This window comes from Beta vulgaris, chromosome 4 (assembly GCF_026745355.1).
Source record: "Beta vulgaris subsp. vulgaris cultivar EL10 chromosome 4, EL10.2, whole genome shotgun sequence".
In the NCBI taxonomy this organism is placed as follows: domain Eukaryota; kingdom Viridiplantae; phylum Streptophyta; class Magnoliopsida; order Caryophyllales; family Amaranthaceae; genus Beta; species Beta vulgaris.
In genome coordinates this window covers 48,417,482-48,443,063 of record NC_079205.1, presented here as the reverse complement: position 1 = coordinate 48,443,063, position 25,582 = coordinate 48,417,482, and the positions used below count along the sequence as shown (strand labels likewise).

At 36.7% G+C, this 25,582-nt stretch overlaps 2 protein-coding genes across 7 annotated transcripts; both read right to left on the bottom strand.

Moving 5' to 3' along the window:
* Positions 1 to 7,518: 7,518 nt before the first annotated feature.
* On the bottom strand, positions 7,519 to 12,936 carry LOC104890961 (guanosine deaminase). Its single transcript, XM_057394335.1, has 4 exons — positions 12,828 to 12,936; positions 11,074 to 11,264; positions 8,398 to 8,502; positions 7,519 to 8,297 (listed from the first exon to the last, which is right to left on the bottom strand). Exons 1-4 carry the CDS (start codon positions 12,841 to 12,843, stop codon positions 8,112 to 8,114), a joined length of 498 nt encoding a protein of 165 aa, XP_057250318.1. The 5' UTR covers positions 12,844 to 12,936; the 3' UTR covers positions 7,519 to 8,111.
* Positions 12,937 to 13,445: 509 nt separating this feature from the next.
* Positions 13,446 to 21,312, bottom strand: LOC104890958 (pentatricopeptide repeat-containing protein At1g06710, mitochondrial). 6 transcript variants are annotated; one of them, XM_057394334.1, is made up of 5 exons: positions 21,087 to 21,312; positions 16,848 to 19,850; positions 15,578 to 16,353; positions 14,555 to 14,840; positions 13,446 to 14,346 (listed from the first exon to the last, which is right to left on the bottom strand). In XM_057394334.1, the coding sequence occupies exons 2-3, from the start codon at positions 19,776 to 19,778 to the stop codon at positions 16,309 to 16,311; spliced, it is 2,976 nt and encodes a 991-aa protein (XP_057250317.1). In that variant the 5' UTR covers positions 19,779 to 19,850; positions 21,087 to 21,312; the 3' UTR covers positions 13,446 to 14,346; positions 14,555 to 14,840; positions 15,578 to 16,308. The 6 variants fall into 6 exon arrangements, with proteins under 6 accessions (XP_057250317.1, XP_019104561.2, XP_048499183.1 ...); XM_019249016.3 differs by having other exon boundaries at positions 14,555 to 14,798; XM_048643226.2 differs by having other exon boundaries at positions 14,555 to 16,099; positions 16,197 to 16,353.
* Between the last annotated feature and the right edge of the window lie 4,270 nt (positions 21,313 to 25,582).

Below are 25,582 nucleotides of genomic sequence, written 5' to 3'. Positions count from 1 at the left end.
ATGAAATAAATGACAAAATAACATAAGATTCATGTCATTACTTGTGGAGTCAATGTCATTCTTATTGAAATGTATGTCATTACGCAAAGGGGTGAGCACAACCGGGTACCCAGTAGAATTTCATAGACCCAAACCCAGACCCGGACCCAGTGGGTATTAAAAATCTGGAATTGGAATTGGACAAATCGGGTCCTAAATTTTTGGACCTAGATCCGGACCCGGTGGGTACCAGGTCCAGAACCGGGTACCCAGTTGTAAGTTTAACAACATACTAAGATAGGCCAATTGGGCTATAAAATTTTTTAAAAAAATTAAATGGGCCTAAAGGCCTACTAAGTACTAACTTTTTACTTAACAACTATTATCCTATTACCAATTCTATATGAGTATATGAAAAAAAACCAATTCTAAGTACCGGGTACCCGGACCTAGACCCGCTCCAACGGGGGTACTCAGAGCTGGAACCGGTCAAACTGGGTACCCACCAGGTACTGGGTCCGAAAAAAATCTACACAGAATTAGAACAGGTTGCAATTGGGTCCATTGGACCCAGGCACGGACCCAGTTGGATCAGGACCGTGTCTGGACCCGGCGGGTCCATGCCGGGTCCGGGTATGGGTCTGAGTACCCGAAATTTTTGCTGCACCCTTAATTTACGCATGTTACAACACAACAAATTGTGATGTAACATGTTATACCAAAGACGCACTCTTACAAATATTACAATAATAGTGGAACTATGTCAAAAGTAATGTGTTTAAACTAATTTTGAACAAACAAACAAAAAATAGAATTGTTTAGACTATTAAAAAGAATTGTCTAATTTGTTTCTTTTCTTAGATTATTATGACTGATTAAAGCTTATTTTAAGTGTTTTTTTACCTGTTAAATTGTTCAAATTTAGATTGGGGCAAATATGAAAAGAGTATCACAACTTTAAATGATTACATTTAAAATTAATCTCGAGAAGACACCCCTACCTAGGGGTTTGTACTGAAATCTTTAACATTTTCTTAAAGCTTCATGACTTGGGTAAAGTTTTACCTATGAAATTTTGAAGTCAAAGCATAAGGTACACAGCCACACAGGAAATAGGAATGACTGATGATTCCATTCATTGCATTTGCTGGATATGGATTACACCGTTGGAATACGTTAGTAGAGGACATAAAACTCCTCCGTCACCAATCTGATCTAGGTTAGACGTTATCTCTATTTAAAAAAGAAAAAGAAAAAGAGACTTTTTTAAAAGTGTTTGTAGATTATGGTATGGAATGATTCATCCTTTCCATCTTGTTAGAAATTACTTGTAGGTTAGAATGGGACTACATACTTGTCACTTTGAGAAAACTTGATTTTGTTGTTAATGGGTTGACGAAATTAAAACTTGTATTTCTTTTCCATTTTTCTCAGTTTTAGTAAATGGAATCTCACGAGTCATTGGATGTTCTATTCAATTAGAGGCATCCGTCAGGATGACTCTTTATATCTGTATCTCTTTATTCTATGTATAGAGATGCTTGCAAGGCAACTTTTCTTCTCTAACTCCCAAAAAGATAAACTCATCGGAGTCTCTATTGGTAAATTGGGAGTGGAAATTCCGTTTCTCACCTTTGCAGATGATACAATGATTTTTATTAAAGCTAATGATCATATTTATTCCTCTATTAAGACCACTTTGTATAAGTATTGTTCTATGTCGGGTCAATTATTCAATTTCCACAAGTCTGCCACCCAAATGTCAGGCCCGTCCCTGAGCCTGGGTAGGAAGGGTGCCCGTCCAAGGCCCAGGGAGAAAAGGCCCAAGTTACTGTTTTTTACAATCTGATATTATGGATAAATAAATTTGTGTTGCATAATATATATTTACTATTAGTGGTAGCTCAATGGTTTGTTATCATTGATTGTTTCTGTTGCATTTTATCCATCTCAGGTTCAAACCCTCACACATAAGGTTTTTGTCTTAGGTTCTCTTTTTTCTTTTTACTTTTCTTTTGTTCTTTTTTTTTTTAATCTTTTAGCTCTCTATTTCTTCTTTTGTAACCTTCAATTGTCTTTTTTTTAAAATTTTTTGGTTTTCTTTTATTTTCTAATAATGGTTTTAAATAGCTACTTAATCTTTAGTGTGTGGTTTTTTTTTTTGCCTTCTCATATGGAGTAACTACTGTTATTTCACCCCTCTTGATTTTATATAATTGTTTAATTTTTATGTTTACATTGTTCTTTTGCTCTACTTCGACTATGAAGTTACTAATATATAAGAACAAATGTTAATATGAAATATTATTAAATTTATCTCATTGTAAATTACATATTTATATTCAAAATGTTCTATTTTACAAAAATTGTACAAATTAATAAAATAGAATAGTCAAATATATTAGATGTTAATAAAAAAAAAACAAATGTCAAAGTGGAATTGTTAAAAAGTGAGGAGTTCTATTATTTCCTTTTTTTCACAATTCAAACCCTGAAAATTATTAAAGAAGTAATAAACGCTTACTAATTTCGTAATCCAAAATCGAGACTCCAACTGACAACTCAATGTAGAGGATGACATGATAAATTTAAGAAGCAATATATGATGACAATTTAGAAAGACAAGTCATAAAAAATGCAACCAATTAACCATTAATCAAGTGGGTACCTGATAAGAGGTTTTTAGTGTGTCGTTAAGGCACCAAAAATCGCTTTTCAAAGAATATTTATAAAATCTAACAAGCAATTACTAAGAAAATTGTAAGGGCAAGTCGATGGCCGATCCACAGGGAAAATGGGATCAATTCAAGTCTATCAAGTCTAAATTACCTAATTGAAGGGTATTTGGGGGTTTGAAAAGGTTTGGTAATAACTATGTCTAGCTAAAAACATACAAGAACAAGCAAATAACACGAGTTAAAAAATCATGAAGACACTAGAGTTAAGGTTACTAGTATGAATAAGAATGGACAATGAATGTTAATGAGATTGTAAAGTAATAATGGAGACGATTATGCAAGGTTTAATATTCCTCTAAAATACTCGAGTCCTCTCTCGAATGGTCCTCACGAGTAATCACTTAATCAATCAACTAAATCCTCTCTCGAATGGTTTATAGTCAATTGATTAAGAGATTCAATAAATTCGAAGAACCCCTAATGAAGGATCCCTTTAATTTCTACCCAATATCTTGGCCTAGAAGTTAAGTTGATTCTTTGGGATGATAAAAGAGTTCAAATTCGATTCAAGAACGTTTGAATTCAAAATACCAAAGTATAAATGTGATCAATATCTATCCTAAGCTCTCAAAACACCAAGATCAATGCATAAACTTCTTTAAAACATCACAATCACATCAATAAAAAATTTAAACCCTAATCCACACTTTCACCCTAACCCTAGATATGAAACTACTCACTAATCATGAATTCTAAGCAATTAAACATAAAATCTATGACTAATCTAAGGCTAAACATGATGAAGAGATGATCAAACTAATAGAAATAACAATTAAAAGACTATAAGAATAAAGAACTAATAACAAGGAAGAACAAGAATAACAACCACGAAAAGAAAACATAAAATCTATGACTAATCTAAGGCTAAACATGATGAAGAGATGATCAAACTAATAGAAATAACAATTAAAAGACTATAAGAATAAAGAACTAATAACAAGGAAGAACAAGAATAACAACCACGAAAAGAATGAAATAATAACTGAAACTTCAAATTAAATTGAATGAAAAGTACCTTGAATGTTATCGGAATCACAAACTATGATTAATTAATCTCAATTCTAAACAAAACTGAAGTGTTTTTCTCTCTAGTATAAACCCTAGCAATCCTCTCTAAAACTATAGAATAAAGCATAATTTTCAAACTAAAACAAAAACTATCGTTTTTAATGAAGGTTCGATCTTTTTCTTTCCGGAAACGAAGGGTGCGGGGGCACCAACAATAGGTGCGGGCGCACCTCACCTATCTGCCTCAAACTTGGAATTTCTCGTCAAATGGTGCGGGCGCACAACTTTCTTTTCTGATCGGACAGTTCAACTTAAAACGAGCATAACTTCTTCGTTTTATATCCAAATCAAGCTTATGACCAGTCATTGGAAAGATATCGAAACAAGCTTTCACTTCCAACTAGAATTACCTTCATCTGATATGTAGTTGTAAAGTTGTGTCCATTTGAAGTTCCTCATACAAGATTTTATGGCACTATGTACTCCTTTGTGCGAGCGGACATAGCACACCATTTCTCAACGTGTGCTTTATCTTCATTGCTTAATTTTTCCAACTCTACAACTCATATCCATCTTAGGTAGTTCCACCTATATTAAGAATATAAAACATGGTGAAAGCAAATGTACTAGAAATTCGGTCAAAAATGACTGAAAATCTAGTAAAATATCACTATGATCGAGAATGATCAAGTGCATGAAATAGAAGGATAAATGGAGAAGAAAAAGGGAAGAAAGGGGAGAAAGAGGATCAAAATAAGCTAAAAGGAGTCCATAAAGTGTGTTAAAAACGCACTTATCAGTACCTTATAAAAAATGTAAGCTAAAATGAATCCAAATTTCATGAGTTACGAAACTCATATTCAACCGAACTTTAACCATTAATATGATTAAATCAATACACGTCAAGAATAATATCTACATTGGGGAGGACCCGTTTTTCTTAGTTTACCCCAGGCCTCCAAAACGTTAGGAACGGGCCTGCCCAATGTTCTCCTAAATTTTCTGGCCTAGTTAGAGCTAAAGTTGCCTGACATTTGGGAATGAATGAAATGAATAATCTAGGAGAGTATCTAGAATGCGCCATTGTTGACTAAAGGGTCACTAAGGAAACTTTCAGGAAAGTACTCAATAAGACTATTACTCAAGTTCCAAAATAAAAAGTCAACTCTTTTTCTCAAGCAAGAAGAATGGTCCTAATATAAGCTAACCTTGACGCTAAAGTCAAATATCAGATGCAATATCTTCCGAGGCAGATTCTTAATAATTTGGACAAAACCTACAAGACTTTCCTTTGTAATAAAAGTAGTTTAAACAAGTCAACCAACCTGATTGGGTAAGATAAAATTTGTCTCGCAAAACAATATGGGGATCTAGGTATTCGGAAGGAAGACCCCAACATTATAACATTACAAATGAAACTGTTTGGAAGATTGTTAAGAGTAAAGATAATCTATGGGTTAATCAAGCTAAGAAAAAACATACCAAGAACCACAACATTTTGAGCCATAAAGTTTCTTTGGTGGCTTCTTGGCAGTGGAAAAAGCTAATGACCCTTCGTCCCCTCTTTAAGCAGGGTTTGAGGAGGCAAGTGATAAATGGGAAAGACATTAGGTTTTGGGATGATAATTGGATTTCACAATATCCCCTCGAGAAAATTATTCATCCTACTCTTTCTTTGGAAAACATTAAAGTATGTGACGTTATTGATTATCATGGTCAATAGGACCGTAATAAACTAGCTACTCTTGTCCGTCCCTATATTGCTTCTACTACTTTTCGCACTTTTCTCTCCTTTATACCTCAACTTGACTCCGTTGTTTGGGATTTGACGGCTGATGAACTTAACTAAAACGAACTTAACTTAACTGAACTACAAATAAGTCCAAAAGAACAGAGCCTAAATATCCCTCCCATGATTAAGACTTTTCTATAGAAAGCTTGTCATGATGGACTCCCTACCAAGGATGGACTTAAAAAATGCAAGATTTGTCTTCCTCAACAATGTGTCCGTTGTACATGCTCCTGAAAGCTTTACTCCCTTTGCTTTGAGTGTCCGTTCACATTAGATATTTTTGTGTGCCTCCATGATAGTGGATATTGGTCACTTCTCCCTCATGAGTTTCATTCTTAGAATCATACCCTATTCTTTTGGACATATTTTTAGTTCTGTTCAGTTCAATTCAGCTCAATTCAGTTACCGTTCAGTTCAGTTCAGTTTAGTTCCATTCATTTCATTTCAGTTCGGTTACTCTCTGCAATTAAGTTTATCTCAGTTCAGTCCAGTTAAATCCAGTTTCGATTTTGTTATGTTTCTCTGAATCCAAAAGCACGGGGCCTCAATTCTCTTTTCGTTACTGGCTTAATTCTTGTCATAACGTATTGTCAGTTGGGATCATCACTAAATTCTCCCTTGTTTGGTGGTTTATTTCGTCCTCAGAAATAGATTGATCTTATATGATAAAGGTGTTTCCCCCAGCCACGCGCTCGTGCCAGCTTCCAAATCAATAATTTCTTTTCTGCTTGGTTCAAGGCTGATAGTGTCGATTTAGAACTCTCCTCATCCTCTCCTTTCCCCCAAGAGAAGGATTCTAAAGGTCCATCGTTCGAGAAATAATATTATTTGGTCTCCTCCCCCGATTAATTTTTTTTAAGTTGAACTATGATGGCTCCAAACTTAGCAATGGTAAAGCCTTTCTTAGTTTTGTCATTAAAAATAGTGAAGGTGATGTGGTCTTAGTTGGTGCCAAGTCCTTAGGTTCCCATATCTTCATCATCCAAGTAGAGGCATGGGCTCTTAAAGAAGGAGTCAAGGGTGCCCTTTCCCTTAATATCTCGCATCTTATGATCGAAGGAGACAACTTGGGGGTTATCAACTCTATGAAGAACTCTTGGCATCGTCACATGCTAGAGAATGCGTCCTCTCCTTGGTGTGCTGCTGCCAAGGAACTAGCCTCCATGCACTAGTGCATTGCTCGAGGATGAGGGAGATGTGGTCCGATAGTGGCTGTGGTGAGTTGGTGCAAAGTGTCAGAGATCATTGGTCTGACACAATGTTGGAATGGAAAAGAGGGGATGCAAAAATGAGGCAATATGTTGTGATCCTAATGTGGTGCATATGGATGGAGAGAAATGCCAAAGTTGTTGATGACAGAACAACGACAAACCAGATAACTTGCTCGTGTGGAAAGGTTTGTCATGGAACATAATATAAACACCCATAAAGTGTACAAGAGCCATGTCCCTCATCAGATGCCTAGTGCAAATTGTTGGAGTGCCCTACCTTCGGGTGTGGTAAAAATTAACTTGGATGCTTCGTTGGCTATTGAAGGGTGAATAGGGATGGGTTTAGTGGCTCGTGACGAGAGAGGTGAAGTGCTATTTTTGGAAGCCCGTAGAGTTCGTGCTTGGCGGCACCTGAAAGTTGCGGAAAGTAAAGCTCTTCTTCTTGCTATCAAGCTAGGTAAGCGGCATGGTTATGAAAACATCATTTTGGAGTCGGATAGTCAGGTGCTTGTGTCCCGTCTTTCTAAAGTTGTTGTTTTTATGTCTGATTTTGATAGTGTGCTTGAGGATATTCTGTCGTTTAGCTCTAGTTTTGATTCCATAATGTGGTCTCATGTCAAAAAAGGTGAGAATTATGTTACTCATCATCTTGCTAAGATAGTGCCATTTGGCGTAGAACAAGTGTGGAGAATCATTGTCCTTTAGGAGATTGACCCCTATGTACTCTTGGATGCCTTGTTCATTAATTAATGCACTATTGAATTTTTCCTTCAAAAAGAAAGGTATGATTATAGGAATACCCATTACGAATATCAGATTTTTGATAGCTGCTTAGTATAATATGATATGGTATCAGAATTTTCTATAATCATGAATCTTTTTTACTTTATCAAGTAAAAACCCTGTACCTTCTATTACAACCATAATCTGATCCATTAATGAGATGGGAAAGGTTTATCCAAAGTTTGACTTATTGCTGTAATACTCCCTCCGTCCCATAATATAGTGCTTACATTCCTTTTTTGGTGTCCCAAAATGTTGTGCCTATTTTCTTTTTTGTCAATTTATTTGGACTAAATTATCCTTAATTTCTACACAAACTTTCCAAAATACCCCTACTTTTCTCTTAAAACATGTGACTCCATTTATTGCTTTACACCATTCCAAGGAACACTTATTGCCTTTTGATTTTATTTAAAGGAAAAAGAAAAGAAATAACTAGTTTCAATACAAAAATATCAAAAAAGCACTTTATTAAATATATTTTTTTGGAAATCCTATTACTCATTCTATTTTCCTTAATTCCCGTGAAAAATGAGAAGTAAGCACTATATTATACGATGGAGAGAGTAATTCTTAAGCATTGGAAATTGAGAAATTTCACTACTTAGAAAACTTGGCCTTGGTCTTCTCAAATACTTGCTCGGCAATGATAGCTAATTCCCCATCAGCATGTTTGATTTCGAGGTTAGGCTTTGGTTGAGCTCCAGTGCCCCTCAATGCATCAGATATGAAAGAATTATAACCCGCTGCTGCTGCAGCTTCAGCTTTAGCTCCATACATTAACCTCTGTTATCAAAATGCAGGAGTTAAATAATTACAGCAACAAACAACAAAAATCTGGTGATAATCATAAAAAAGAAGTGGTGTTTTGGATATGAAAACAAACCTTAATCTTTGAACATTCTATAGCGCCAAAGCACATTGAACATGGTTCACAAGATGCATACATGTCACAATCCGATAGGTCCAGTCGATTGAGCGTTATGCATGCCTGAAAAATCGATCCCGTTGAAGATATATGAAGTGGTTGATAAATAGTTTTATGTGACACAAATCACGGATTAGCTTTGATGTTATAATTGGACACCAATTTTAGAGTGTGTTTTCTTTACCTTAATTGAACTTATTAGACTTAATTGGAGCTCAACCCCTAGTTTCACCTTATATTTACACCTAATTCGACATGATGAACCCTGAAAAAGAAATTCTATTTCTATTTTAAGGTGAAGAGAATGCACTCCTAATGTACAAAATCTGGAATGTAAATCATATTGGTTAGAGATTGTAGGCTCTAAGCACAGTACATTACAGCTGCACCAGTTCTCATCCTGAAATAAAAAAAAGTCTACTTATCCTAAAAAATTGAGGTAAAGCTGATTTCTAGTGTCTAATTTCGATTTTTCTACAGTGTCCACCAATTGGTAAAAGGTAGGCTGAAAATACAATACAAGAGTATTGACTTGGTTGGATAACATACCTCATAAATTTGACGGCCTCCTCTCTCCTTTTTTTTCTCTCTTCTCTCTCCTCTTTCACAAAACCCTAATTTTCAATCTAGGGGCTACTGTAACCCCTTTGGGCGGTGGTAAGCCCCTTTTCTCCTTTTGTTATTAGTTTTTTATGTTTATGTTTCTAATAAACTTCACTCTCTCTCTCTATGGAGAGTTTTTCTACCCATATATTGGGTTATATCCTATGTTACCTGGACTCGGCTAGGAGTGTCCAAAATGGGTACGGATCCGAGTGTCCGTTACGACACTTACAAAAAATCAGAACACGGGGACTCTGTCCGGAATTTGGACATGGGTACGAATATGTGAAATTAATAATTTACAATATAAAATATAATAATTAATATTACTTATAATTCACAAAAATCCTCAGCAATCAGCATTGGTCAGGAGAGGGAAGAGCTTGTAAAAAGGCTAGGTTGAAGAATAAAGACACAAATATAATAGAAAAAGATAAGGGAGACTAAGGGTATTTTTGACTTTTTGTCTTTAAGAATTAAGTATGGATAGTTTAGTTGACTAAGGAAGACTGAAGGAAAAGCTTCTTGGTTCCCTCAAAAAAGAAAAGCTTTTTAGCCCACGTTTGCTTATAAGTTAAAAATTAAAGTTTGGCCCACGTTTCTTTATAATTTAAGAAGTACAAAATTTGGCCCACCAACCATACATCTTTTTCGTCTTCCTTCGCGTCCTACTGTTCACCTTCTTCAACCTCTTTCATCTACAATTTTCCTCCTACCGTCAACAACCAAAAATGGATAAAAACAACATCATTGGAATCGCCTTACTAGGGAAGCAAAAAGCCCTAATATTTTTCACCTATTTGTCATGATTCAACAGCAAATTTTCAGATCTTACAACTAGGGTTTAGCGCCGTGTCGGAGTGCAAATTGAAGGATCCGACTCGTATTTCATACCGAAGTTGGTGTCGTGTCGTACCGACCCGGGTATTTGGCGATTTTTGTCGAGTCCAGGTAACAGAGGTTATATCTATCCATATATTGAGTTTTATCTCTCTCCATGTGAGAGTTTGGAGACGTTGTTTTTGGGTTTTTGTTTAATTCAGGAAGTTGATTTGTTGATCGAAATTTGTATTTCAAAAGATGTCAAGATTTCGTTTACAATCACTTGAATTGAATCCAATTCTATTTCAAAACTACAAAAGATCGACAGACCTCCTTGCAGAAGGCTGCATCACACAGCGATATGAAAGACGAGGGTTTTCAAAAGTGTTAGATCTACTCAACGATCGTGGTTTTATCATATTAGAATTATATTTATTTCATTTTGATATGTATTTGTTTAATTTTGACTTCTATTATAAATGTTGTATAACTTTGAATCAATGAATTAATGTTCTCATCATGATTCATGAAGCAGGTTAGAAAGAAAATGAAGAGACTGACTTGTACAAAGCCATTTTTCTGAAACAGATATCTTCCACCTAAGATATAACCATATCCCTCCTTAGTCCTTCCTTCTCTTTATACTTAACTGTCTCTTTGACCCTACTTCCAAAGGTCAAAAAGTATCAGCAAACACTAACAAGTAACAAGAGGTGTTTTCTAAAATGACATTTATGGTTTCCAAAGTCATTGCAACAAAGTGCAACTGCGCAACAGCGCAAGGCTTTTGTTCTGGTAATGCGGTGACTTGTGAAGTTGCAGTTCTAAGTTTCCTTCAAAATCTGAAATAAGGTTTACCATAGATGACAGTAAGTTTAAACCATCTAAACAGAAACCAAACTCGGAAAGACGATATGATATCAAACGAGACCCTTAAAGAATCGTATCAGACTATCAGATCTGAATTTAATCAAAAGACTATCATTTTAGACACATCTTGATCAAATCAAATACAACTCTTTCAGTTAATGGCAACACTACTCTTTATATGTCGAACTTTGACCATAAATTCTCACCAGAATAATTGGAAATGGTGAAAAAAGAAAGTTGCAATTTGAAAGGGAGGAAGTTGCATTCAGGATAACACCATCAGAATCAAATACCACGTCAAGCATATGATTGAAACAGCCACAAAGATAGTCATCTAACCTCTCTTATGGCTGTAACCTCTGCGTGTGCAGTTATATCTCTGTACTTCGAAACCATGTTGTGACAGCTAACAGCTACTTCGTCATTACAAACAATAACAGCACCAAAAGGAGATCCATGTCCAAATTCAACCGCGTTATAAGCTTCCTCGATTGCTTTGGTCAAGAATCTGCCGTCTCTATCCTGTAAAACTGTTTAGGACAGTCATCATAAGTTACAATTACAAGTAAGACATGATAGAATCAATGTAACATTCACTTTCTTCACGTAAACAAGGATATTGTAGGTACCATCAAACAATAACTCAGTGCTTATCTTAATGATAAGCAAAAACTTTTACTCTTCCCATCCCCAGAAATCATTAGTCGCATATTCTATTCTAAGATGTCCGGAAAAAATTGTCACATTACCATATACAATAAAACTGGCCAAATTTTTATAAAGGGTCTTATTATAAAATCATGTCATATCCTTAATTATAAGGGGTTTTCGGACAATGTGCCAAACTTATATTAAATGGGCCGAGTAATAACTTGGCTATATCACTCATCATGTAACACAATAAGCAGATTATAAACATGTATATTACCTTCTTAATAACCTGCAAAAGTGGAAGCCGGAGAGATGATTCCATCTTTGGCTTCAACCACTGGTGAAAGACGGTAACTATATTGGGATATAGTATGCAACATATATGCAAAAAAAGCGAGAAGAGATATGAAGTACAAATGACAAAAACAACCCAAGACTCCCAATATCCAGGGACAAAGCTTCACTATTAATATTTTTTGTTGAGTACGATGATAACCACTGCAACGGCAATACTAGCTATGACATACTTCCTCCGTTTCGTTTTAAATGCAATAAATGGGTATTATTTATGAGATACAAAATATTTATTTATTGCATTTAAACGAAACAGAGGAAGTATAATATGTTTAGTATTTCCCCTAATCCCAAAACTCCCCTCACAACTAATATAATGGTCTTGTGCTCTACCCCAAGTGACAAAAAATTCATACATTTTTGCATCAGAGCAACTCCTATGGATGCAATTCAAATTTCCGTAATGCCTTCACATGCTACATTGGTGGGAGGGTTCCTATTTTCTGATTTTTACAAATGAGGAACCCCAATGTAGGTGCTCTTACACCCTAAAGTCAAATTAGGAAGGTCATTACTTCAGAACATCTATTTGCTAGAATTCCTAACAAAATGCACAGAACTCACTCAGTCAAATCTGAGAAATTGCTTTGAATAAAGTGCATAGAATAATTGGAATAAATCAATCAAGTTACAGCTAAATAGGTAATTTTGGAACAAATATTTCAACCCATATCAGATTTCCAATGGTAAATTCAAGAAAATTACCAAATAATAGGCAGTTAAAAAAAGGATGAATGAAACCCACAAAATCTGGTTATGGTCAACGGATCAGAGCAAGAGCTAATACCAGCAATCTAAAGCAAATAACTTTTATCGTTGACCGATTTATTTTATATATTATAGAGTACAAAATTAGAAAAGACTAAAGAGTATGTAAAATAACGATTTTTATGAGGGTTTAGTTATGTAAATCTGTATAAAACAACCCAATAATGAAAATTATGACAGAAAATAAACATAAAGCTACATATAATTATGTACCCACTAAGATTTATTAAAAAGTTCATGAACAAACTTCAGTTGAATTTTAGCTGGAAAAAAAAAAACTAGGATTTATTTCTGTTAAGACAAAATAAGTTGGAACATACCGGTAGCATCCTCCATGATTCAAATCTGATGAACTACGAGTTATAAGAGCATAATGAATTTACGATTGAGATTGGACCCAAATAAATAAAAGTATGGATGTAGTATGATACAACTATTGGCTCTCAGTTAACTGACTCTGCTTACGTGGAATACAGATCTACTGTGATGTAGCCTGTATACCAGCTCTGTCTGTTCTTTTTTCTCTTTTTGTAATGCTAAAAGACAAAAGAGATTTCCACTTTAGGGAAATATAAATCTCATTGTCATAGGGTTTTTTTTTTTATCAATATGAGCCACGAAGGCGGTACAAAGTACAAAGAAGGGGAGGGGGGATTTGATCTCAGTGTCATAGGTAGATGTAATTCAATATCAAAAGTTATGTCACTTTAAAATTTTATCAACTAAGTTAAATAGCATATCAATTAGTAGTTCCTTCGTATAGCAATTGCTAACCTAATTTAAGGTTAATTGCTTCACCTTAAAAAAAAAATTCAGATTTAATAACTTCAGATAACTTACAATAAATTTCAACAAATTTCAATAATTTCAGATTATTTCAAATAAATTCATAGAAGTTAAAATAAATCCCGAAAATAAGGTGAAAAAAATACCCTAAATAGTCAAATTTCCTTTCTTTTTTTGAGGTGCAGTGAACAAGACTTTGAAAATTTTAAGGCATATTAACAAAATTGAATCTGAACTCATGCTAGAAAGATTTTATTGTCCCTGCCTATTCACAAATGTTCAAGATATTAGCAAACTCGGGTTTAAATTGGTGTAAGCTGTAAGGACAGTTGTACAATGGCCTATTTGATTTTACAATAATGCTAACTTCATCCACTAGGTCCCATGGATCTGCAATACTGGATAGGAGACCCTTTGAATTTGATGTGTTCAACGAACAAGCTCAAAGGAACATGTAAATTTTCTGTACTACAGACTACAGATCATCAACCTGACTCTACGGAAAACCCAAAGCTGCCGTGACATTAGATCAGCAGATAGACAAAGAGAGTCTCTGTAACCATCTTGACTTTTGTAGTTTGGCACGACAGTTATTCCATCTCCCTTCCACGTCCAGTACGCAGGTTTTAAGGTCACAGCTGCCACAACCCTAACTTCTCTGAGTTGCAAGATATACGAATCTTCAATAATTTGCTCGCTGGAAAGATCAGACAGAGATAAAAGGAACAAATAAATTAGGACTTTTTATCACCTAAATTTCACTTCTGTGAATTTATTTGAACTTAAACTGCCCTCCATATAAAAATAATAAATTTAAAATGTAACCCATCTTCGAGATTGCTTCATCCTCACTTTTGACACGAAAGTTGTGTATGCTGATAAATAATGAAAGCCGAAACCCGTACCAATATCTCTTGAGTGAATTTTCCAGACATTTTCAGCTTGGTTGTGAAAATGCATCAGAGATGCAACATTCTCATTCACACTGATTCTGTTTCCAGCTTTATGTCTAATTTAGACCTCTCAGAATTTGTATCAACAAGAAGATTCATCCTACAATGGACATGCAAAAGAACATATTAAATACTTCTATAGTTCTTGCTAAACTGAATTGACAATCAGAACTGGAGATGGACTAGAAATTTTTAAAAAATCTGGCTACTGATCTGCAAAAATTGCTGCTTGGAATATGTTTTCTGAGCTAATGAATTTAGCATTTATGAAAGAAAAGGACAAAGAATGCATAGATTGGAGAACTTACTGAACTACCCGAAGCTTCATCTATAGAAATTGTTCAAAAGTTCCACGTTTTGAATCGAGAGACTCCAGTTACAGTATAAACTGGCTCACCTGAACAGCTAGCTGCCCTTGTCAGATCCTGCTACACGTGTCTTTCATATTACTGTTTGAGTTCAAAGCTATCATAAATGGCCTTTTTCTCTCTGGTGGCTGTTGCATTCTATTCATAGTTACACTTCTACGTGCCAAGGCTTGTTCAGCTTTCTCTAGGACCAGCACATGAACCAATCACTTTGGGAATTTGACATCTTTTATATAGCAAGAGGAATGAAAATAACATAACCAGTCAAGGTATATTGAAAGTAGATGATCAGCAAACATGTAATAGCTAAGATGTATGTATAACAGCAATCACAGAATAATGGCAACAGACGATAAAGAGGAATACTAAACTTTGTTTCAGCTTACACCCCACCCCCTGTCAAAGAAAGAGAAGCTTTAGTCAAATTCTATACGTCTAATCTAAATGCAACATATATATATAGCGGAAAATGTACATTTGCTGAACATATGGAGTGTGGTCTAAACTCCCTTAGGTACAAAGTAATGACATATAAAAGAGCATTGTTATGTCTAGTAGTTGATAATTCTCTTCTTTAACTATTATATTCAATATATACAGTTTTCAGTGGGACAAAAATCATTTGGGGACAAGAAACATTATTATGTAGATCTCATAACCAAGAATCCTGACATTGAGAAAAGGAGAGGGAGGAAAAGTTGAAAAAGTTTAGTCTGACGAATGAATTTTCTTAGTTCACATGCAAAAAATTATTGAGGTAGACATGTATGACAACATAGTCGTTACTGGTTAGGTAGAAAATATTCTACGGAGAACAAATCCTCTGTGTCACATAATCACATTGACAATTATAGAAGGGAAATGTACAAACAGTACGACCAATTAATAATTAAGAAAAAAGCTTAGGAACATTTTGCATACTGCAGGCTATGGTTCCAATTGTTAGAGGATATATACTCATACCTCTTTCATGCCTCAAGTCCTGCTTGGTGAAGATTATCTGATCAACATTGCTGAATTCTATGAGTAAATGCAGCAGAACTACTTGAGACAAGTGCAGCCAGCTATTCAACAAAGGAAGCCCAGTAAACAGGGGTCATTCTTGCTCCTTAGATTCAGGATAGTGCTGTATATCATGCAATCAAGGATCTCAAAATTCCTTATAAAGATAGCAGAATATGAGGAGACGGATATAACATCTATCTTTGCAATGTATCCCCTCAAGCACAGAGTCAATTATGTCAAAAGCATTACTACCAGCTTTAGTCAATCGCTAGCTGCTTCTGACGAACACTAGGTTTCCACTGTGGACTACTAATAGTCCCTTGTACCCTCTGATTGAATAAATTCATAAGCTGATGGGGTGATGAGCTTCTGGCCTTTAAAGAACATAGCTATCTCTTGTGATTCCCTCCGATCTGGATAAATGAGAAAGTCTGAACCTTGCTTCATTGCTTTCAAGGTCTTGGGCTTCTTGGCTGAGCCCTATAATTGGCACCAGTGGTTTGGTTCATGCAAGAGAAATGGAAAGGAAGCAAGCAAAGGAACAAGAGAAGAGGAACTTAGAGAGGAAAGCTGATACATTGTTTGGTTACAAAAGAAATGACACCTCTCTAATCTTTTTCCCTTCCAGTTTCCACCACCATCATCCTCACCTTTTCTCACTCTTCCTTGAGCAATACAAGTAGCAGCTGTTATTTTCTTTCAGCCACATCCCCAACAGGGATCCACTTTAGACCCTACAAAAATTCATTAGGTTAAAGAATTGTAACAGATAAATTCCAATAAACTTATTCGAACACCTAAAAGAAAAAAGACCAAACTCAAAAATTAAGATGCAACTTACAAGAATGTGAAAAAAAATTCAGGAATATTATGACAATAATAGTGTTCAGGGCTTCACGCACTAATCATCTTACAGTCAAAACTTAAGACTAATAATGAGTTCAGAATTGTGTAAATTGTTGAGCTGCAGTTTTCAGTTCAATATATAAGACAGCTATGGGCAATGAAAACATTCATGGGTTCGTCCTCAATGAAGTCTAGCTTCTTAACAGTAACAACTTTAAGCAAAAACTTCAAAGGAAGAGAGAGTATTATTTGTAGCTTTCTAACTCACTTCAATGACCAGGAAAATAGCACTTATTTTCAATATTCTGTAAGCAAAAAAAAATATTAACACATGCACACAATGGTCAGACAAGAGTATAAGATAGGGAAGAGAAAAACATACCATCATGCATGCACTATGAGAAATTTGAAGTGCTTCTTCCCAGCGATCAAGTTTAATGAGCCCTATAATAAGGTGGGAAAATGTGCTTGGCTCTGGAACTCCTCCATTCTTTGTCATGTCAGCAAACAACTCAAAACCTTCACTAACTTTAGATGCAAGACACAGACTCTTAATCAGAGAGGAATAAACAGATGTCATTGTATGAATGGAGGCAAATGTTGACATCTCTTTACACAATTGTACAGCCATATCAAGTCTTCCTGCCTTACAAAAGCTATCGATTAGAACTTTGTAAACAGGAGCAACAGGCACGAGCTCATTATCACTTAACACGTCTAGGAGGCCCAGGGAAACAATGAATTCTTGGTTGAATCCCTCAATGACTTTCTGATAGCTTGCGACATGCATAGGCCAATATGTATGTTTCATCTCCTCCAGAAGGCGGTGAGCCTTATCTAGAAGCCCAAAAGAGCAACAATGATTTATCAAAACCCTATAGGTCACATAGTTTGGAGCGCAGCCCTTCTCATGCATCAAGTTGAACAGCTCAAGGCATCTTTCAATTTTACCAACTTTCCCAAATCCATCAATCATTGCAGTATAAGTCACAACATTAGGACGACAGCCCTTTTCGTCCATCATCAACATAAGCTTGTGAGCTTCATCGGTCTTTTGCGATTTACACAACCCATCAATCATCTCAGTGTAAATTACAACATTAGGAGCACAATTATTTTCCAGCATCTTGGATAAGATCTTCAAAGCAAGATCCGTCCTCTTATCTTTGAACATCTTATCAATAAAAGAGGCGTAGGTGTATATATTAGGACTATATCCACGTTCAGACATTTTAGTAAACACCTCTTGTGCATTATCTAGCTCCCCCACCTTGCAAAATCCATCAATCAAGGCATCATAGACAATGTGGTTTGGCTCACAACCATCTGCAAGCATTGCATCCAATAAATTCTGAGCATCTGTTACCTTGTGCGCTTTGCACAACCCATCTACCAAGGCTCCATAAGTAAAAACATTTGGCACACTCATCTCAGAAGAATTTACCTTGAAATACATATCTACATCTGGTAGATTATCCTGTCCTCTCAGCCTAGCATAAATTTGGCAAGCTTTGTCAACATTTCCGGATTTACAATAACCATCAATTAAAGCAGTATAAGTCACAACATTCGGTTTGCATCCATCTTTCAACATAATCTCAAAAAGTTCATTGGCTTCACCTATCCTGCGTACTTTAAGGTATGCATGAATTAGGGCAGTGTAGGTCACCACATTAGGGGAACAGCCATCCAGAACCATTTCGTTGAACCATTTACGTGCTTGAGTAATAAGGCCAGCTTTACAGAAACCATCAATCAAGATAGTATAAGTATATACATTTGGAGCAATACCTGATCTCTTCATTTCATCAAATAGCAAAAAAGCTTTTTCCACCTGCGCACTATTGCAGAGAAATTCAATTACTTTGGAGTATGTACTACAATCAGGCACAAAACCTTTACTCATCATTTCTCGGATGACATTAAATGCTTTGTCAAACTTTCCAGCTTCACAAAGACACCTGGAAAAGCTGCTGACATTGACCTTGTTTAACACCGACCCCAGGTCAATCATTTCAGCATAAGCTTTCTCTGCCAAATCTAACTCGTATGAGCTTGGTAACTCCTCTTTACTACAAATTCCGCCAATTAATATGTTATATACCAGGTAACCAGGTGGGCAACCACAATTTTCCATATTCTTGATCAAATTATAAGCATATGAATAGTCTCTTGAAGTACAATATATATGAATAAGTGAATTAAATAATTTGCGATTAGGGTAACAGCCTTCTGCAATCATCATGCTCAATATTTTCTTACACCTACCCAGCTGCCTTTTCTTCAAACACCCAGACAGCAAAATCCTATATGTCAAAACATTGGGTAATGAAGAGCTACATCTCATTTTGTTCAAGAAATCCATGGCTTCATCGAAAAGAGAAGCTTCACATAAACCAGATATCATTGCTGTGTAAAGTTTAGTGTCAGGGATGAACTCTTCCTTTTCTACTAAGTCAAGGGCTTCTCTCCACTTTCCATCCTTACACAGAGCATATGCAAAAAATCTCAACGTAGAGTTATCCAATTTAAACCCAACATTTGACATCTCTATATGAAGTAAGCAGGCAGTGTCTAACCTACCAGCTTCCAGAAACACATGAACAAGAGCATTATACGTGAACCTCGATGGTTTATAACCAAAATCCTTCAACCTCCCAAACTCCTCTAAGGCCACATTCCACCTCCCATTACGGCAACACTTCCTAACCAAACAATTAAGCAATTTCCCCAGCACCTCCCTATCATCATCCTGAAGTTCTTGCAGAAAGTGCTTGGGTATCCTATCATTCTGATCACACCCCATTACATCCAAAAGCGAATCGAAAACCGGAGTAGTATGATTGTACCCAACTTGTTGCCCAGCCCATAAGAAAAATTGAACACTCAACTGAGGGTTTTTAACAAGTTTTAACACATCAATAACTAAAGCTTCACTCAACTTGTCCCTAAACTTCCGAAGAGTATTCTGGGTTTTGGATTCAAACACATTGTTACTCTCATTTATTGCACCTGAGATAAATACAGCTTCAGCTGAGAACTTACCTTGCCTTGATTCCAGCAATGAAGAATCTGAAACGCCCAAACAGCAGTCACGTAAGAGTGTGAATTCTTCGCTGGAAATTGTTTCTTCATGGCTGCTGCTGCAGAAGAACTTGAAGGGGGTGTAGATGAAGGGAATTGAACGGATTTGGCAGCAGATGAATGAATGGGGGTGAAATTTAGGGTCTGAAAAAGATTTAGAAAGCAGTGGAAATGACTTGTTTAGAGTCAATCCCAGCAATCTTTTGCTCATTCTTTGGAGGGTGGGCATAGAGTCATGATTTTGGAATAAGATTTGGGAACATTTCTGCTTTATATTCTTCGTTGGGTGCTTTGATTACACCTGAATAGAACACCGAAAAAAGTTCATCAATTAGTTACCTGGAAACTACTAATTTAGCACTAACGATGTTATATGTAAATGGGTCTAGGTTTGGATCGGATGGAGCTTCAACTGCATCCATCTAGTCAATTGTCATTTGTCACTGACGGCCGGTTTGGTTGTTGGTTATAAATGATGGTTATGAGCATGATTTGTATATAAATTTGTGAAGAAGATCATTGTTCATTCCCATGGTAATATTTATCCTAAAGTGTCTATTTTTCTTCTTAAACTTTCATTCCCATCCAATACCACCTTGTAGGTGGTAATGAATTGTAAAGAAAATTATTTTACCTTGGAGAAAAAACACGACCTTAGGGGTGAGAGTTGCTTCCTCATGCACAAAAAAACACAAACTTGAGGGTTGAAATTGCTTTCCTATGAAGATCTAAGGGTGCTTCCTTTGTGACATTAAACTTAAAATCCATTCCCATTACCACCATATTTATTAACAGCTACCAAACAGGTTGCATGTCTAATGTAACTAGGTCCAAGTTTGGATGTGAATGGATGTCACAGATAGACAAACTGTTTTTTAGAAAAAAAACTTGTTATTTTGCATATCGTCAGCAGAGTGGACACAAGGCGGGTGGGTATGGAGTTGATAACTTTTAAATCCACCACCTACCCTCTAGGCCTCTACTCTTGACAAATATGACTTTTGAACTCATTCGCGCTCCCTACTTACAGCAATCATACCCATGCCCACAACAACTTGGCGGGTGTGGTGATATGGCATCCCTAGCATTTCGCTAATGGGTAACTATAAACGATTGTTCCAAGTTCATAAATTAAGAAAAAGATCAATTAGCAACTGAACAAACCCAAATTAACAGTTACAGCCAAACAAATCTTTTATATAAAAAATATGACGATAGTTGTACTGTATATATAGTAAAACTGTAGCTCCAAATATGGCATTAACACGACAAATTATATGTAGCTGCAACATCAACATAAGCAACTACTGCCTAAATAAACCAATAAAGAATAATACTAACAACCTCAATTAACGAATTACACAAACAATCTTGAATCAACAATAAGTTAATAAACTTGAAAACAGGAACATCAAGTAGAAAGATTGTAGCAGCAACAAGAATCTGTAATTAGCTTAAAATAAAAGGTTAACTACTCACATTCAATACTTAAAGCGCTAAAGAAAATTAGGGATTTAATGTTGAAATTTTGACTTACGTAAATAGTAGTGATGAAAATCAGTAACATTAGAACCGTAAAATCGATGAAATGGCCAACGACGACGACGACAACCAGGCGTTAGGAGAATGCCGGAGAGAGAGAATGTGAGGGGACAGGCGTTTCTTTGAGACTTAAACCCTGCATTTCTTAGGACTTTTGTTTTATTGTTCTCACAAATTCCTTTATTTTATCTTCCTTTCTTTTTGGCTTGGTAATGTAGTGTGCCTGGAGCTCTGGACATAGCCTTAGGCCCTTAGCCCTTACTAGTTATTTGCTCCACTTCAAAAATAAGGTAACACTCCATCTCGATACGAAGATTTAGCAGGGATGGAAAAGAAGTGGTATTGTGTTAATTACTTATGTTAATATAAGGAGATAGAAAAGTGGTTTAGTTTGAATTAGAGGTGATCAACTGGCGGTTGGGCTAGGTTGGGTTCGGGCCGGTCCATCCGAAATAAATTTTCCCGCTTGTCGGACCAGTCCGAGCCGCTTTTTGTGCCCACAACCTGCTTTTTCGGCCATAACAACGGAGTTTCAGGTCAAAATCGGGCCGAACCAAAATTGGAACTAAAAAGTCGTTTTTTGGTTGTCAAAACTCGTCCCAGCAACAAACAAAAAAGATCACTAAAATATCTTGGGTCGGGCTCAATTTGATCGACTCTAGTTTGAGTGGTCCGATACTTCTGTTTAAGTATATCTTTTGACCATTTATAGAAGTGTCGCATTATTTAAATAACTACTAAAAAAAGGCAAGTGTTGCAATAATTTTTGAACGAAGGAATTGCTACATATTGCTAGGTAATCAACTAATCACCCAACCCAACAAAAAGCTTGATAGCCCCTTCTCCCTAGCGCACAATTGCTATTAGTATAACAAATACTCTATTTTTAGTTGTGTTGTATTCGATTTTAAATAGAGTTGACAAAAGTTCGTGTTTTTGTCGTATATATTACACTAACCTAACTCATTTAATAAGATGTTTTGTGTTATATCGACCCGTTTAATGTAAACGTGTTAAAATAGTTCAACACTAACCTTTTTTTTTGTATTTGGTTTATATCATGTCAAGTTATTCTATGATAAAACAACCAGGGTCCCTCTAGGTTTTCCTTGGGAGGGTTTTTTCTAGGTTTTCCTAGGGTTTCGTCTTCGGGGGATTTTCTGAAGCTGTTTGATTGAGATGTGATCTGGGCAATTATGAATTCAATAAAAGTAGTTAATGATGATGACAAAGAGGAGACTAGGGACAGAGCGTTAACACAATCCTCTAGAGAGATGGATCGAAATACTAAAAACCTTGATGAATACCAACTGCGCGCAGATTCGGAGGAGGTGGACTGGGATGATACTGGGGAGGCATAAGAAGATGCGTGTGTCGAACTCGGTCTTATTGGTAAGATCTGGACTAACCGACATATTAACGCTAATGCTTTTATCACAACTATGACGAATGTTTGGCAACCTCAACATGGAGTAGAGATTAGGAGCATTGGAAAAAACATGTTTGTTTTTCAATTTTTTCATTAGAGAGTTAAACAAAGAATCATTCAAGAACAACCATGGCACTTTGATAATCATGCGCTTTTATTGGGAACATAGATGATAGCATGAAATCCTCTGATGTGCCGCTCTTTGATTTACCAATGTGGGTGAGGGTGTATAATTTACCTTTCAAGGGCATGTTAAATATCCTAAATATAGAGAAAGTAGGTAACAAGATTGGATCTTTCGTGAAGATGAATAATTCGAATTTAATGGGTATTGATAAATCAATTAGAATTCGAGTGCTGATTGACGTGAGAAAACCTTTGGTGAAGTCAGTAAAGCTAAAAATGCGGGGAGGACTGGAGGATCATTTTGATGTTAAATATGAAAAGCCACCTCTTTTCTGCTTTGTTTGTGGGATGATAGGCCATGGAGTGAAGGATTGTGATGAGAACAAAGATGTGGATCCACAAGTCTCTGTAATGTGTTATACAAAGTGGTGTCGAAAGTGGTGGCTAATAGATTAAAGAAGGTTCTCCCATATATAATTCATGAGTCGCAGAGTGGATTTATCCCGGGAAGGCTTATTACAGATAACATCTTGGTGGCCTATGAGTGTTTTCATTATCTCCGGAAGAAGAAGAAAGGAAGAAATGGGTTTTAGGGCTTAAATTGGTTATGAGTAAAGCATACGACCGAGTGGAATGGAAGTTTTTGGAGGACATGTTGGTGAAGTTGGGCTTTCCGGTGGTGTTTGTGGCAATTATTATGAGATGTGTGTCGACGGAATCGTTTGCGGTCCTAGTTAATGGTCAACTGTCGAGGAGATTTCTTCCATCTAGGGGCCTTCGACAAGGGGACCCATTATCTTATTTTTTGTTCATAATATGTGCTAAGGGTTTATTTGCTTCACTCAGAGATGCAGAACAGCGGAAATCAATTCATGGAGTTAAAGTGGGTCGTCATGTGGAACCGATAAGCCATCTGTTTTTCGCATATGATAGCTTGCTGTTTATTCGAGCCAATGATGAAGAAGTGGATACTGTGCTTGATATCCTCTGTACCTATGAAGCTGCTTCGGTGCAGAAGTTGAATATGGATAAATCTGAGGTCTCATTTAGCCGAAATTTAGAGCTTGCAAAGAGGAACACGCTTTAGATGAAGTTAGCATTTAAGGTTGTGGAAGACCATGATAGATATCTTGGGATACCAACTTACATAGGTGATTCTAAGAAACGGATTTTTTAAGTCATTTAAGATCGTGTCTGGAAGAAACTGAAGGGTTGGAAAGAGAAATTTTCATCATCTGCATGAAGAGAGATTATGATAAAATCAATAGCCCAAGCAATTCCCACTTATGCGATGCAATGTTTCACCATACCAATCATTATTCTTAAGGAAATTGAAAAGGTTTATATGAGTATTTTCTGGGGTCAAAAAGGTGATGAGAAGAAAGTAGCATGGGTGGCATGGGAGAAAATGTATAAATCTAAAAGAGAGGGTGGATTGGGATTCCGGAATATGCATGTTTTTAACAAGGCCCTCTTAGCTAAGCAGGCGTGGAGAGTGATGACAAAGGGAGAGTCCTTGGTGGCAAAAATACTGAAAGGAAAATATTTTACCACCAAGTCATTTATGGAAGCTACGGTCTCGCCAAACTCTAGCTACACTTGGCGATCTATTTTGTCCGCAAGGGACGTGCTAAGTGAAGGATCTCGGAGAGTGGTTGGCGATGGTTCCGCAATCCGCATTTGAAAGGACCCTTGGGTGCCAAATCTGCCAAATTTTCGAGTTTCTCCGGGTGAAGCATCTAATGAAGAGCATCCCACGTTGGTAAGTCAACTTATCGAAAATAAAAAATGGAAGGAAGATGTAATGAGGACGATTTTTTTTGCATGGGAGATCGAAGCAATAATGCGCATTCCAATTCCGTTGTATAGTATGCAAGACAGTTGGACTTGGGAAGGAACTAAAGATGGGGAATATAGTGTTCGTAGTGCTTAATATCGGTCTCTTCGAGATGATAATAGTAGGAAAGCAACTACTTCCCACTCGCATGCGCCCTTTGAATGGAAGAAGTTGTGGCGCTCCCTGGTCATGCCAAAGATCAAGCACTTAGCGTGGCGTGCTATTCATGAAGGCTTAGCCGTGAAGACGCAATTAGCACGCCGTGGCTTGGTGATTGATCTCAAGTGCCCACTGTGTGTGGAGGAGGAGGAAACCATCTCTCACTTGTTCTTAAGGTGTCCGGAGGTGAAACGAGTGTGGTATTATTCTCCGCTTAGGCTGAACGTGGAGGAGATGGTGGGTTTGTCCTTTGGAGAGTGGTGTGGTAAGCTCCAAAAATACACAACGAGAAGGAGTGGTGGGAGATTTTTTGGAATGTGTTATGGAGTATATGGTGTAGAAGAAACAAATGGGTGTTTGAGGGGAAGAAAATAGAAGTGTTGGAGGTGATCCATAGCTCGGTGGGGAGGGATGGGGAGTATGCGAAAGCTAATGAGCGAAAGAGGAGGATCATTGAGGAGCAGGTTCATTGTAAGAAATGGAAGGCGCCACCTGAGGGAGTTATCAAATCCGACTCAGATGCGGCTACGTTCAAAGCCAACAGTATAGGGCTTGGTGGAGTTGCGCGAGATAGCGTAGGTGATGTGGTGATGGCAACGTGCTATAGATGGAGAGGCAGTTTTGATGTGGAGGTGGCCGAAGCCATGGGGATGCGACATGCTCTAAAGATTGCAAGGGAAACAGGGTTCAAGGTGCTCATCCTCGAAACCGATAATTTACAGTTGTATCACCAGCTTTCCAAACGGAATTCCCCATCTTCATCCTTTGGTAAGGTTGTCAATAATATTATTGTGATGGCTAGTTCTTGTGAATCAGTTAGCTTCTCCTTTATGAAGAGAGAAGGAAATAGGGTAGCACATAATCTAGCAAAGGGTAGTGAAAATGTAGTGGAGGCGCTAGTATGGTTGGAGGAATATCCTCCGGAAGTTGGGAGTGCTGT